Source organism: Canis lupus, chromosome 29, assembly GCF_048164855.1.
Source record: "Canis lupus baileyi chromosome 29, mCanLup2.hap1, whole genome shotgun sequence".
In the NCBI taxonomy this organism is placed as follows: Eukaryota; Metazoa; Chordata; class Mammalia; order Carnivora; family Canidae; genus Canis; species Canis lupus.
The window spans coordinates 6212292-6226590 of NC_132866.1; the positions used below are offsets into that span (position 1 = coordinate 6212292).

At 53.0% G+C, this 14299-nt stretch overlaps 1 protein-coding gene and 1 long non-coding RNA gene across 2 annotated transcripts in view; one reads left to right on the forward strand and one right to left on the reverse strand.

Annotated features, from left to right (window-relative positions):
* The window catches only part of DHX32 (DEAH-box helicase 32 (putative)), a 50894-nt gene that overhangs the window by 34455 nt on the left and 2140 nt on the right, over nucleotides 1–14299 (forward strand). The window contains exons 5-10 of the mRNA XM_072804907.1: nucleotides 290–535; nucleotides 1884–1983; nucleotides 2071–2229; nucleotides 11207–11398; nucleotides 12093–12242; nucleotides 13719–13906. Coding sequence (XP_072661008.1) covers nucleotides 290–535; nucleotides 1884–1983; nucleotides 2071–2229; nucleotides 11207–11398; nucleotides 12093–12242; nucleotides 13719–13906 — 1035 coding nt within the window. The remainder of the gene's footprint in view (nucleotides 1–289; nucleotides 536–1883; nucleotides 1984–2070; nucleotides 2230–11206; nucleotides 11399–12092; nucleotides 12243–13718; nucleotides 13907–14299) is intronic.
* On the reverse strand, nucleotides 9032–12507 carry LOC140620713 (uncharacterized). The gene is made up of 2 exons (XR_012020434.1): nucleotides 11922–12507; nucleotides 9032–10158 (listed from the first exon to the last, which is right to left on the reverse strand). It is a non-coding gene; the product is annotated as an uncharacterized lncRNA (long non-coding RNA).

The window sequence follows — 14299 nt, forward strand, 5'->3', positions numbered from 1 at the left end:
AGGCATTTCAGGTAGTACATTTCACAAGAGGAAAGCCATTTTGGACTGAAATCAATGAAATTGTTTATAAATTATATTTAACTTCCCCAGAGAAATGTTCTCATCCAGTTACATCTTCTTTTCACATAATGATTCACATAGACAACAACACAGGTATTTTTTTCCATGTATACATTCTGCAGCTTTTGCCGACAGTTTTATTTAATTAGACTTTTTTTTTTTTTTTTTTAAGTAGCAGAGTTGTTTGTGACATGTTTATTCTCATGAATGACGTTATTTTTTACTTTAGGATATTGAGAAAGCCTATGAAATCGTCTGCCAGGAAGGATCGAACTTAAACCCAGATCTTGGAGAGCTGGTGGTGGTTCCTTTGTATCCAAAAGAGAAATGTGCATTGTTCAAGCCAAATGATGAAACAGAAAAAAGATGCCAAGTTTATCAGAGAAGAGTGGTGTTAACTGCTAGCTCTGGAGAGTCTTTGATCTGGAGCAATACGGTCAGATTTGTTATCGATGTGGGTGTGGAGAGGAGAAAGGTAATTATTATCAAGCAGGTAAACCATCTGCTGATAATTGTCCTTGGGTTCCTGCAGTTGTATCCACTGGGAAGTGAGGGTGACGCATGTGGTCTGGGGAGTCTCTGATATGCTCATGTGTGCAAAGGGAAAGTATTGCCAGTCTTGTTTACCCATTCCTGCCTTTCATTAGCACACAGGTAATCCCCAAACTAAGTTGATTGCGATGCCACAGGAAAACCTTTTGAGAAAAGACACAACTGCTAAAGCATAAAGGTGGTGGTTCTCCTTGTCAGTGGTTTTTCGTAAGCTAAATAATAAGCAATTAAATAATAATTAAATAAATAATTATTAAATAATAGCAAGGCAAGTTATTTGACTCCTGAACCAGTCTTTCCCTGTGTACATCTACTGAGTATTTTTGGTAGCCCCTTTATCAACATCATTAGCATCTTCCCCGAGGTGATTTGCCAGAAATTAGTTTCCAGTACACAGCCTTTAATTTACCAAGTTTCTGCTTTAATGTTGACCTGATAAAATTCTATCCTAAGCTTTTAAAAATATTTTTTTATAACTGCCTTTAAATAAAATTAGGAAAAGTGCAAGTAGGATATCTCAAACTCTCAAAGACACTGGAACATAAGAAATCATAGCATTTAAGAACTGAAAGAGCCTACCCAAGTATTGATCCCGTCGCGCATTATTAGAGATCACGTAGCTTTTCTCCTTTAGGAAACTGGCTCTCCTAGTATCTTACTGTCTTAGTGCTACAGAGTGATTCCAACCATTCCGCAGGTTCCCTTGGAGCCACTTTGGATTCTTACCATTCAGAAAACCCAGGGATATTATTTGCACTCCCCCCGACCCCCTCTCCCCCACCAACAGGAAATTTTTTTTTTCAATAGAAAAAAAAATCACTGTTGGTGCCACATGCAGCCTTTGTCTGAGCCATTATATCTGGAGAAGCTCAGCTTATCAAGGTCAGACCGCTGAGGTCACAATTTGAATAAAACCTTGAACAGTCCCATCAGCAGATGATGATGCTGGTGCATATGTGGCGTATGCCCATCTGTCGTCATCACAGTGTCATGCTTTGAGAAATGACACTGCCAGCATTTCAGGACAGGTGTAGAGGTCCCATATTTATTGAACCTCCAATGAAAGCAGACAACTTGAAATCCATTTATCAAGGCACTAGCAGTTTCTATCTCACAGCAAGGGAAATAATAAGCGTCGTCCAGAGAGAATGAGTCCATAGCAGAGCATTTCAAGAAGTGACGTGCTCCGACCCACACGGTCCCCTCAGGTCCATCGAGCCTGTGAAATCTTGAGTGATCTGATGCTAAAGAGCCTGTCTTTCCATTTAAAGGTGTACAACCCTAGGATAAGAGCAAACTCCCTTGTCACGCAGCCCATCAGCCAAAGCCAAGCAGAGATTCGCAAGCAGATTCTTGGTTCATCTTCTTCAGGTAGCACCACGGTCACGAAAACCACTGCCAATTCCTGTGGGAAGGCAGCCTAGAGACGTTAAAACCATTCTTCTTGGTTTCTCCTAGGAAAACTTTTCTGCCTGTACTCTGAGGAATTTGCCTCCAAAGACATGCGGCCACTAAAGCCAGCCGAAATGCAGGAAGCTAACCTAACCAGCATGGTGCTCTTCATGAAGAGAGTGGACATCGCGGGCTTAGGCCACTGCGACTTCATGAACAGACCAGGTAGCGTTGTGCTCGTGTGTTGGCCAGCGCGTGGCCCCGACGTGCCGCCTCGCCTCCTGCCCAGCCCAGTGTGAAGAGCAGGTGGCGCTTGGCGGAGCAAGCAAGCGTCGGGGTTTGGTTCATACTGAAGCATTTTTCCCATTAGAGGGAAACAGTCTTAGAAGGACTTTTTTAAAAAGCCTCTAGAATCATCTGCCCCAACCCTGGAGAATTATCTGTCATTGGACCCTGGAGCCTGGGGGGCTGGGCCTGAGAGACCCAGCGGGTCCGAGTGTGGCATCAGAGGCCGCCTGCTGCAGAGGGCAGGGGACTTCTGGTGGCCTCCAGGCTTCCCGGTGGGACGTGAGTCAGCCAGCTGTCCTGCACCGCACCATCACCCGGGGGAGCTCCCCTGGAAGTTCCTTCCTTCACAGTTAAGGTCTAGCATTTCCACGGAGGGTGAGGTTCCGGAGCCTAGGACCGAGACTCTAGCTACGGGCTGGCCATCACCCTCCGAGGGGAATGACGCCTCTGGCAGGCCCTTGACAAAAGCCCCCTGTCACCCAGGAGGTGCTGGCTGTCTCCGCTCCAGTGCTGCCCTCCCTGGGACCGCAACTGCCCCGTGGAACACCAGCAGAGTGCTGTGGAAAGGCCGAGAAAGCAGGGACAGGTGGCCTCTGCGGTGTGCAGGGCGGCCACGCCACATGGTCAGCCTGGGAAGGGGAGCCGGGACCAGCTCCCCTCAGCCTCCCACATTCCCAGTTGGCTTCTCCTACCTGGCGGGCAAACGGCTTCCGTTCTGCCTATGATGTCGGGGTGGGGGGGCGGGGGGATGCTGGCTCTGGAGTTTAAAATGTTAGCAATCAGCGGCCACGAAAGGTTGAAAGCAGCAAACGCTCTGCTTGTTCTTGTCCATTTAAATACGTCTCCGGGGGAACAGCAGTAGCGTCCTTGTGGCCTGTGCAGACGCAGTGGTTCAGTGCTGCAGCAGCCCTCTGAGCTAAATGCTCTGAATTGCTCCATTTTACAGATGAGGAAACAGAGTCACAGAAGTTAGGTCGTGCACGCAGATGAGAAGCTGGACCCTCTGCTGCAGTGTCTCCTTACACAGACCGGAGCCCCAGGGGCCTGAGCATCTGTCCTAGTCATCCGTGCCCTCCATCCCTTCTCTGGTGCTTCTCACGCACCCCCAAGCACCTCACCTCCAGAGCTGCAGGGGGCGGGTCCGATGCCTTTCACTCCTTCCACCTGCCACCCAGGCGAAGGCCCACGTCCAGGCAGTGTTGACCGCAGGATCTGCCACTTTGTCCTCTAGCCTGAGCTTAGTTTCACTGAACCCCAGTGGGTATTTACGTCCCCATAAGGCTCCTGATTTAAAGTTGATTGCCCTTCATTGATATTTTAGTCTCAGTCATGCTTCAACACAAAGGAGTTCCTTCATTTCTTTTCACACCTTAGGCCAGTGGTTGACATCTTCAGTACACTGATCAGAGAGGGTGAAAGGCAACCTACCGGCCTGGGTGTTATTTGACAAATGTGCACAAGAGAGTCATCAGCCACAAGGCCTCGTGAGCACAGAGCATGCTTGGAAACTGAACGATTTCTACTTCCTTGCGCTGCTTTCTCTCTGTTCCTGTGTTTTTCAGTCATTTTGTCCAGCGGTGCCAGTAGGATTCACAAGCCCTTGAGAAGTATGTTCTTTTAGAGTCACCCTTTCTCAAATATTTCTGAAAATGACTAGTAGAATTGGGAGTAAGTAAGAGGAAGGTCCTCCAAAGATGCCAAACTTTGAAATGAAAAGGTGCAAGGGAAAATTAACAGTGGAGATGACAGCTTGTCCTCGTAAGTGGGGCAGCGCTGTGTGGAGAGCGCGCGAAGCGGGATTAGGAAGTTTCCTGTCGGGAGGTCACGGCAGGTGCACCGTGCTGTGCTCTTCACCAATGCTTCCTCCTTCCCTGGAGCTTCTCGGAGCTTTATGAGGAAACTCTCCCAGTAAGCAGTTTGAAAAATGAACTACTTTGGGGAAACTTTTGGAATCTTAAATTTTCAGCAAAGATTCTCTTCCCTAAAGGAGCAGTGGGATCTCTAAGAGGGAGAGGGACCAGAGGAGTCCTTATCTCTTGTGAAATCCATCTACTTCCCTGCAGCCATTTCCTCCCTCGGAGCTCTCTGTTCTTCCAGAAGCAGGTTTGCAGACTGCTGTTCTGTCCACGCCCCTGCCCCCTCTGCCGCCTGCCAGGCCACGTCTGCTGGGCCGGAGTGTGGGGCCCCTGGGAGCCACAGTAAACTAGCGGGGATTGGAGGCCCCGGGGGAGGCTGTCCTTGGGCAGGAGACTGGCTTCCCTGAGGGCTCAGGAGACGCAGTGCGTCGGGAAAATCTCCTCCAGATTAAGAAGAGGAAGAGCTCAGACACAGGTGGGAGAAGAAGCCCAAGTAGAATGTAGGCCAAGAAGACCTTGGCATTTTGGTGCCTGGGAAAATGAGCATGTCACCTGGATAACAGCCAAGCGGAGCGGCCCTACTGCCCGGCTCTGGGCAGGTTACAGCCAAGGGGAGCGACCCTACTGCCCAGCTTGCGTGGCCCCTGGCTTCCCCGCCCCAGCAAAGCATTCTGAGGCCGTGCGTCCGTGTGCTGAATACACCGGTCTGAGAAGGAGCAGCCCAGAGGAGCATAGTGGCCTGAGAATGTGATGGAAAGCTGTAGAGTGTGTATGGCAGCCTCAGTTGGGTGCGCGTGTCTTATCTGAAGGTTAGGAGCGACGGGAACTGGTGAGCTCGACGGGGGTGGGCCCGGGGGCACAGGCAGGCCGGCATCCCTGCAGCCTCCATCCTGTGACCACAGCGGCCACGTGCCCCCATTTCCCGGGCTTCTCATTGGTGACCTCAGAGCCTCAGACAGCTTGGCTTTTGTCAGAGGCCCGTCGGCCACAGCAGTCCCTGCAGGGACCTTCCAGAGACCATGCTCTGAGGAGACACGCTTCCCGTCCCGCTGCTCGTCTCTTAGGCCTGGAATCAGCCCGCGTGGATTCCCCAGGCCTCTTCTTGGGTCCAGATGGCAGATGTCTGGTGAACTTGCCAGGAAGGCAGAAAAAAAGCGGCCTTTGTAACCTCAAAGGTTTTAAAAAGCCGCCAGCAACCCCCAGCAGTGCAGAAGAATCCCTGCGTTCTCCGGGCGGCCACCCTCTGCACTGCTGAGGCCTAGAGCGGGGCCCGGGGACAGAGGGTTGGGGTGGCAGTTTATTTTTGTCTCCTGACAATAGCACATAACTGTTTTCTGCTGTGCTTGGGGGAGAGAGAACTGTGGATTAACTCTGACTCATCATTTTAGAAGGAAAAAAAGATGATGCTTGCAGCTGGTGCATTTAACTCAACTTACAATTGAAATACGCAAATGCAGCAAACCTGTTACCCTTTTCAGGATTCATGAGCCATGTGGAAATGAATTTGGCATAACTAGGCTACAGGCTATTCACTGAATTCCCTTGATACAGATCTCCCAAAAAAAAAACAAAAAAGGAATCGGTTGTTTTTTCTTCCCTGGTGCTGAAGATTGACCCCCATCCTGAGGGACACCATTACTATTGATCTGGATCAGTTGCCCAGGACCAGGTGACCGCATGTTTTCCTCCAGGAAGCAGCGACACCTGCACAGAGACTGGGGACAAACTAGCTGAGATGTACCAGACAACACCAGACGTCATCTGTGTATTTGGACGCAGAGCTCGTTTAGCGGTGGTGAGACGACCGGCCTTGGAAGGGTCTGTGAGGAATGAACCCACGCACGGACTTGCCAGGCAGGGTGCACAGGACGAGCCAGGGCGCCCGAGGAAACGGGAAGGAACGCGGGGGACAGAATAAAGTCGGGGCGCCGGGGCCAGCGTCGGAGTTGGCAGGAGGGGGATGAAGTGCCGCAGTGGCGTGATCTGCGGTGATGGTGCGGGAGGCTGGCCCGAGGAGTCAGGAGTCAACGAAGGAGGCTCTGGAACTCCGTCCACCGCAGGAAGGCCTAAGCTGGGTCCACCCCGGGGCAGACCTGGCCTGTTTCCGCATCCCTGGAAACGGGATTTTGCCTCAGGGCTTACGAAAGGGTCTTTAACTGCTGCAGCCTGAACTAAGGGGAGGGCAGAGGCGGAGTGGGCCGCACACTCGCTGCACGCGGTGGCACAGGCCCCGGGCCGCAGCCCCTCCACCCGCCCCTGCCGCCCCCGGGCAGCCTCGGGTGAGCAGATAGTCTGGCGCCACACCGGCAGCAAGGCCCCGCCTGGATGTCTAAGTCGGTGACAGTCACGCTCTTACCCATCTAGAGGCCACGCGGAGCTATTCGCTGTGTCCAGGCGGCGGGGTAGGAGTGTGCAAAAGAGGCGCAAAAAGGCTAGAACAACTCAAGAGCCACCGAGGTCTTGGAGGGTCTTGGAAGCGACAAAGTAATTATTCAGAAAGACGAGCATGGAGAGATTTCTGAAGGCGCAGAATGGAGGCCTTTTCCGCTCCTGATTCGCATCAGGCTCTTGATGGCTCCGGTGAGCGCGTGACTTGTGGCCCAGGCCGGCGCGTCCGAGGGCGAAAGGGGACGCTGCTCCTAACAGCCGGGGAGCCGTGGCAGCTCGGGCTCCCGAGCAGGCCGCCAGGACTCCAGTCCCCCCGCACCGTGTCACCTCGCCGTGTCACCCCTCGGGCCTCAGCTTCGTCATCTGAATGTGAGTGTAATCAGGGTAATTGGCTCCTGGAGTTGGCGAGACAAATCAGCTCATGTACGTGGGACCCTTAGAGACGTGACCAGCACATGGTAGCCACTGTAGCTGTCCCCACCTGCGTGACTCCTGCCCGAGCTCGGAAGCGGGTACCCACAAAGGGCATTTCACCTGCGAGAGGCGGATGCGGAGCCACGGGCGCCGGGAGGCAGCACCGGGCGGCCTCTGAGGACCCGGGTTGGGCCCGGGGGGGCGTCGGGCCCGGAGCCCGAGGCCGCGTGTCCCCGGTGCGGCCCACCCTGCGTCACTTCCCTCGGCTCATCTGCGGCCCGAGGACGCGGTGTCCGCCCTCGCCCTGAGCAGCTCGCGTGTGGCCGCGGGGACCAGGCGAACGCCAGGCTCGGGGGCGCGGCCCTGGGGCCCAGGGACACGGAAGCCCGTCCGCCTCTCCTCTTCGGAGCCAAGCTCTAAACCCGGTTCCTGAAAGCCTCGAGGCTTTGGAGTCTACACCGCCGACCCGGAGCCAGCCCCTGGCTCCCCTCTGTGCGCTGCGCGGTGCCCACCCTCACACCGGGCGGGGCCCGAGAGCTCCTTTGCCTTCGGTCCTCTTACGCCGTGACTTTATTTCTCTCTTTCTCCGTGTGTGTGTGTGTGTGTGTGTGTGTGTGTGTGTGTGTGTGTGAGAGAGAGAGAGAGAGAGAGAGAGAGATTAACGCGGGGCCGGCGCACAGCGGGTTCCTGGCGCCCCTCGCCCCCGCCGTCCCCGCCCCAGCGGCCCGTGGGTTCGCTGCCCTCCACGGGCTTCCGAGCCACGCTGGCCTGGTCCCAGCGCCCCGGGGGCGAGGGCCAGCAGCGCGGCCCACACCTGCGTGAACACGGGGTGGTGACAAGGAAACCGGGGTGTCCCGTGAAATCAGGGTGGGAATGAGCCTCGGGAGCGCTCGCGAAAACAGCCTCGGACGGCCTCGGCGCGGCGTCTCGGTGGCTCGTCCGCTCCTCAGTCCTGCCGGAATCCGGGCGGGTTCGGCTCCGAGCCTCAGGGCCCCGAGTCAGCCCCTGGAAACTCCTCCGCCTCTTGGTCCCAACCCTCAAGCCCCAGGGAGGGGCGTCGCTGGCTCAGTTTGAGAAGCGGCACCCTGAAGCCGGCAGCGCGTCTGGCCGTGGGCACCTGCTAGGGTCCCCGCTTCTGGGGGGCGCGGGGGCGCTGCCCACGAGGGGCCAGTTAGGGGCAACTGGGAATTATCCCAGGACACCGGAAATTGCCTGTGGGTTTGTATGTGGGTCTCCCTCCTCTAAGACCTCCGACCCCTGAGGGGCCAGGGTTGCGCCCGTCCACGCGTCCCTGCCCCAGGGCCTTGCAAGTGGCTTGAGAGGACGTGAGTGAACGAGCTGGGTGTCACCCTTAGAAGGAGTGAGCTGACCGGCAGCCAGCAGGGCGGCCCCTGCAGATGGGCCCGGCTCCCTTCTCTGCCTCAGTCCTCTCCCGGGCCGTGGCCCTCGGGTCTGCGAGCGTCTCGCTAGGCAGGCCGTGGGGACGGCGCCGCTGCCTGAAGGCCCCGCTCACAGCAGGACGGGCTCCTCCGGGTAAGGAACGGCACCTTTCAGGGGGCATGGCCTGTCTCCTCCGCGGACCACTGAGGCCGTCCTACCTCTAAAATCCTTTCCCACTCCAGTGACGCAGATTGAACCTGGATCCCATGGCCTTCTTGGTTGGTTAAGGAGTGTGGGGGAGGAAGGGAACCAACCCTGCCCTTGGAGACTGCCGAGAGCCGGCCTGCTGTTCTGCCCTCCTGCCCGCTGAGACGTCGTTAGCATGACTTCGCAGGGAAGTCTGAACGCTGCCCTGCCCTGCCGTGAAGGGCCTCACCTAAACACTTCGGCTTTGTGGCTAAGACGACTTCGTGAGCCGCACCGGGGAGACGTCTTAAAGTGTGGGATGTTCTATTAGCAAATTCTATTCAGTTATTTATTCTTGTTGCTTCACCTGTGTGATCTGCATTCATTAACTTGTTCCTTCTGATACAATAAAACCCCCAGAACATTTTTTTTTCTGGTGTTAGGGTGGGAGCAGAATTATGAAGTTGTTTCTGTTCATCATCCTGTGTGCAGCCAATTTAGCCACAAGACATAAAATGAGGAGTAGATGCCCTTTGGGGACACAGCCTGGCTGCGAAGCCAGATGCTTACAGGGACAATTGCCAAAGATCCTGTAAGTTATAACGTGGCAGCTTTGCTGATTTATAGAAATTGGTTTCTAAACAGTTTTCGGTAATTAAGTTTGTGCTCCCAGCCCCGTCCCGCGGTTTTTAATCTGAGATGCTTGTTCCTCCGACTGCATCTTGCACCTTCTCCCAACAGGTCAGCTGTTCTTTCATTTCATGGCTGAGAGAACTCTCGGACTTTTTTTTTTTTCCCTAAATAGCCCATCTGTCTCCTTCCCGGGACTGTGGCTTCTCAAGGTCTCATCTTTGCCCAGGGGTGTCCAAGAATGACCGAGGGGCCCCGGTGCTCCGTGCCAGCACCCAGACCAGGCCACCGGGGCCGAGCCTGGGGAAGGACAGGGATCTCCTGGAGGCCCTGCCCCACTCACTGGTAAATCTCAAGGGTGGAATTCAAAAGCAGAAGGAAAGTTAAACTTCTTTTCCCCCAGCTGGGGATTAAAGCTGTGCTCCAGGTCTTCCAGTGTGTGTCCCGGGTCTGGGCAGGTTTGGGGGTGTGGCAGGCTACTTCTTACAGCCCCTGCAGCCCCGACACCTGCTTTCCCAGGACTGATCTTTTGCTTGTGACCTGTGTGATGTGTCACAGGTTGAGAACAGGTCCGTGACCCGTTCTGCTCTTCTTCAGCGAGAGGACTCGAGACTTGAAGAACTGCACGTCGGCATCAGCGAACCATTTCTCGACCCACCATAGTGGTTTCTCCTGATGTTTTCATCAAGTCTTAGTAGGAACGAGGGGATTTTAGCGGATCTGAGTTGTGACTGGCTTTTGAGTTATAGACTTTGCCCAAAATTTTGCCAAGTAGCTTAGCGGTCAGTGTTTGAACAGCAAATAAGGAAATTTTTACTATTCATTATTTTGAACTCCCCGATGCCAGCAGGTCCCCGTAGTGCTCAGCTAGCTCACCATGCACCTGCTGGAGTCAAGACAAATGAAAGGAATCTAGCAGTGCTCGGAAATCCTTCAGTGTCTGGGGTAGAACACGATAGTGGCTTAATCCTGTGTCATTTGCTTCTCTGTGTGGCCTTTATTGCTGTACCACCTGCCAGACAGGAGAAAAACACACATATTTACTAATCTAATCTTACTCTGCAAAGGCAAGGAGAATACCTTGCTTTGAATAAGTGGATTACCGTTTCTGGTGGGTATTAATCATCTATGATGAGCACGCCATTACTGACGTTCTACAGGCATGGAGAAAATCAGCCTTGTCTTTGCACTGGCGAGTAACTCTTTAACATCCTTACCTACTATTTGTCATCTCTCCAGGTTCTGGGTCAGTTTCAATTGATTAATTTTTCTCCCTATTACAGGATTGTATTTTCCTGCTCTTCATGCCTCATAATTTTTTATTGGATGCTAGACATTGTACATTTTGTTGTGTTGGGTATTGGATATTTTGTATTCCTATAAATATTCTTGACTGTTATTCTGGGCTGCAGGATGATCCTTTCAGGTCCTGGTTTTAAGATTCGGGTCCTGGAGCCGTGCACATTGAGGGTTAGTTCTTCCCTTCTGCATCTCCCACCCAGGGCCCCATGAACTCTGAGGTTTGCCAGTCTGGTGGGCAGAAATGGGCGTGCCCTAGATCCAGTATGAGCACCTGGGACTGTCCCTCTAATCCTCTGGCTGGTTCTTTCTGTGACCTGATGGTTCTTTCTGTGACCCGATGTTACTTCTGCGTGCTCTGCCGACGACGCAAGAAGACCTTTCATAGATATTCCGATCTCTAGCTCTATATGGCTCTCTCCTGTCAGGTGGCCCTACCTGCAAGCTCTGGTGACCTTAGCCTTCCTGAACTCTCAGCACCATCTTCATAGCTCAGGAGTCTGGCAGGCCTCACCTGGGTCCCCTTCTGGCACTGCAGCCGGGAAACTTTCAAGGCCTTTTGCTGGGTGGTCATGGCCTTCCCTTCATTAGCGCCCCTCTCTGGAATCCCTGCCTTCACTGCTGACATGCTTTGTCCCACAAACTGTCGTTTCACGTGTTTTGCCAACTGTTCGGTTGTCTTGTGTGGGAAGGGAGGTCCAGTACTTGTCACTCCATCTTGGTTATAGAAGACTGGTGATTTTTTTTTTTTTCTCTGCTAGCACCGGAAAGCTTGATGCAGGCTCTGGAAGACTTGGACTACCTAGCAGCACTGGACAATGATGGGAACCTCTCTGAGTTTGGGATCATCATGTCGGAGTTTCCCCTTGACCCACAACTCTCAAAGTCTATCTTAGCATCCTGTGAATTTGACTGTGTGGAAGAGATGCTGACAATCGCTGCCATGGTGACAGGTACTCCTCGGGGAGCAATGCTCTTTGTGTTAATCTGTGCCAGGTCTAGATTTAAATGAGATCCATCTGAAGGATTTGAAGAACCTAACAGAGAGACACTGACCAATTCATTTAACCTTTTGAAGTGATAAGCATATTAATAGGTTTAAAAGGTAGGGAGTTACACAAATTATCTTAATAATTGAAAGATGGAATCAAGTGATTGAAAAAAGTCATTCAAAATCCAGTGAATTTCTTAATCAAACATTGAAAGAAAAATTGGGTCACTAGGAATGTTCTTCCCCCAGAGAGCTCTGTTTCTGTTTCCTACCACATTCATTCTTGCTTCCTGGCTTAATGTATTCCTTTACTGGCAGAACAGGCCAAAGGCAGTGCAGCATTAGGACTGTAAGTCCTAATCCTGTGCCAGCGGCTGGGCCTCAGAGAGTCTCAGGTCCCCCGGGGGCCCTGCTCTGACGGTGGTACGAGCAGGGTACTCGCTACACTTACACAGGCAAACAAGGAGAAAAACAGGACAACTCACCCTGAATCTGATTTCTGAGTAAGCAAGAATAACGTTGATCCAGAGCAGCAGCCAGGAATGGTTGGTTCTACATACAGGGTCACGAGCCGGCCCTCTGCGTGTTCTGCTGGGGAGCAGGGGAGGGGAAGTGCCTTCAGTATTGCTGACCTTGTGACCTTTTGCGTCTTAAAGCTCCCAACTGCTTCTCTAATCTGCCACATGGGGCTGAGGAGGCCGCCTTGACTTGCTGGAAGACATTTTTACATCCTGAAGGAGATCACTTTACCCTCATCAACATTTACAAGGCCTACCAGGACATAGCTCTGAATTCCACCAGTGACCGTAAGTGAATGCTTGTGAGTCTGAGAAATTAGCTCGTGTCCAGCTTTCCTCCCCCAGAGGAAGCCGAGCTGTTCTCCCTTCTCCAGCCTGTCGGTCACTGGAGTGGAGTGGCACTTGTCACCGGGCATGTGGAAGTCCAGTGCCCAGCCAGCCCAGGGAGCTAGCCTGGGCCCAAAATTCTGGCACAGCACAGCCCCCACCCTCCAGGGCCGGGGGAGGAGAGAAAGGAACTGCCGTCTCTAGGTGCCCTGGGTCAGAGCTGGGCTTTGTGCTTTCCCCAACACCCACCTTCACTGGACAGACAGAATGTGGACATCCAGGACCAAACCAACCAACCCCGGCCCCAGATACTAATCGGCAGGTGTGCCGAAGGAGGCAGGAGAGAGCCGGCTTGGCCGGGGGGGAGGGGAGAGGACAGGACGTGTGGAAAAGCGGAGGCACAAGTCCCGGGGCTAACCCACAGTGGGCGTATGACTTTGCACAAGAGGGAATTGGAAACACCTATCCATGAAACTGCCTTGCTCAGCTTTAGACAGGAAGGGGATCCCGAAGGGCCGACAGGACAGAGTGACACACGCAGGCCGGGGCCTCCAGAGGCAGGCGGTGAGGAACCCCCTTCCCACAAGGGAACCTTGGTTTTCCCTTTAGCAACTTTTACCTCCTCTGCTCTGGTAGACAGGATGAAAACTGAGCTGAGAAATAGGACAGCAGTTTGGCAGTAGAATTATTCAATGGGGAGTTAATTTTTCCGAGCTGAGAAGGTAAAGTTGTCAGTAGAGCCAGAAAGGATATGGGGAGTTTGGTGGCATCTTTGGAGAGCAAGGAGGCTGGGTACAATCGTCTGCCCAAGCACATGCTCCTGTCAGACCAGGTGCACAGGACAGGATCGACTGGGGGCCTCCCCCCACTGTGCCAAGGCCAGGGGCGTTCCCAGGGCCAGGCAGCACTCCAGGCCCGTCCTAGGGAACTACACCGGTAGCAAGAAAGCATTCACTTCAAACTGAACCAGGGGACTGAATTTTAATATAAAATTTGCAGCTAAAGTAGATGAGCTTAACAGAATTCCCCAATCAGCCTAGTAGTGATCCTTCCCTTAGAAGTATGTTGAGATATTTTCATGGCTCAGGGGACCTTCTACTGTACACTTTTCCCTCCTAGTTTGATCAAACGTTGTGGCCACGTACGTCCTCATCGTGTACACGACACAAATGTTGATGAGACCACCTCCTCTGCCCGCCCTCGGGTGCAGGTGATGGGCGGTACACTGGCCTGGTCTGCACCTGCCACATGCTGCCCCCCAGCTCGGGGGTTCCAGAACCCCACAGCCAGTGCAGGTCCCACCGGCCAGCACACGTCCCTGCAGCCTCCGTCACCCAGGTGACCTCCTCTTCAGGACAGGACAGAGATCCCACCTTCTTCCTGGCCTGGGCTCTGGTAGCTTATAACTGGTCATTTCTTTTCTTCTTTCCCTCCCAGACTGTGTTGAAAAGTGGTGTCACGATTACTTCCTCAATTGTTGTGCTCTCAGGATGGCAGACGTTATCCGAGCTGAACTCTTAGAAATTGTCAAGCGAATTGAGCTTCCCTGCGCAGAACCTGCTTTTGGCTCAAAGGAAAACGCTCTGAACATAAAGAAGGCTCTCCTGTCCGGTTACTTCATGCAGGCGAGAATGGGGAGGGCGTGGTCTCTACAGAACCTCACGCTCAGGACAGCCTGTCAGGAAGTCTCACCTGGGATGGTGCTTTCAGTGGTGTTGACATTATATAAAACTAAAACCTTCTGGGTCACTAAAGATTATTTAAATATACTTCCCTTCAAGGGAATTGAAGGGCTAAGCCACAATATGGTCACTTTGTCCAAAAAGACAAAAGGTCTTTTTTCATTACAGAGGGGACATTAGGAAAAACACGCTCTTTGGGGGAGCATCAGTCCCTCACCTCACTGGTTTGTGAAGTAGCTCATGTTTAACCAGTGATACTGGTAAAGGTAATGTCTCATGTGTTTCATCCCCCAAATGAAGGCTGCCCGATGTAGCTCCCCTAAATTAAAGCACATT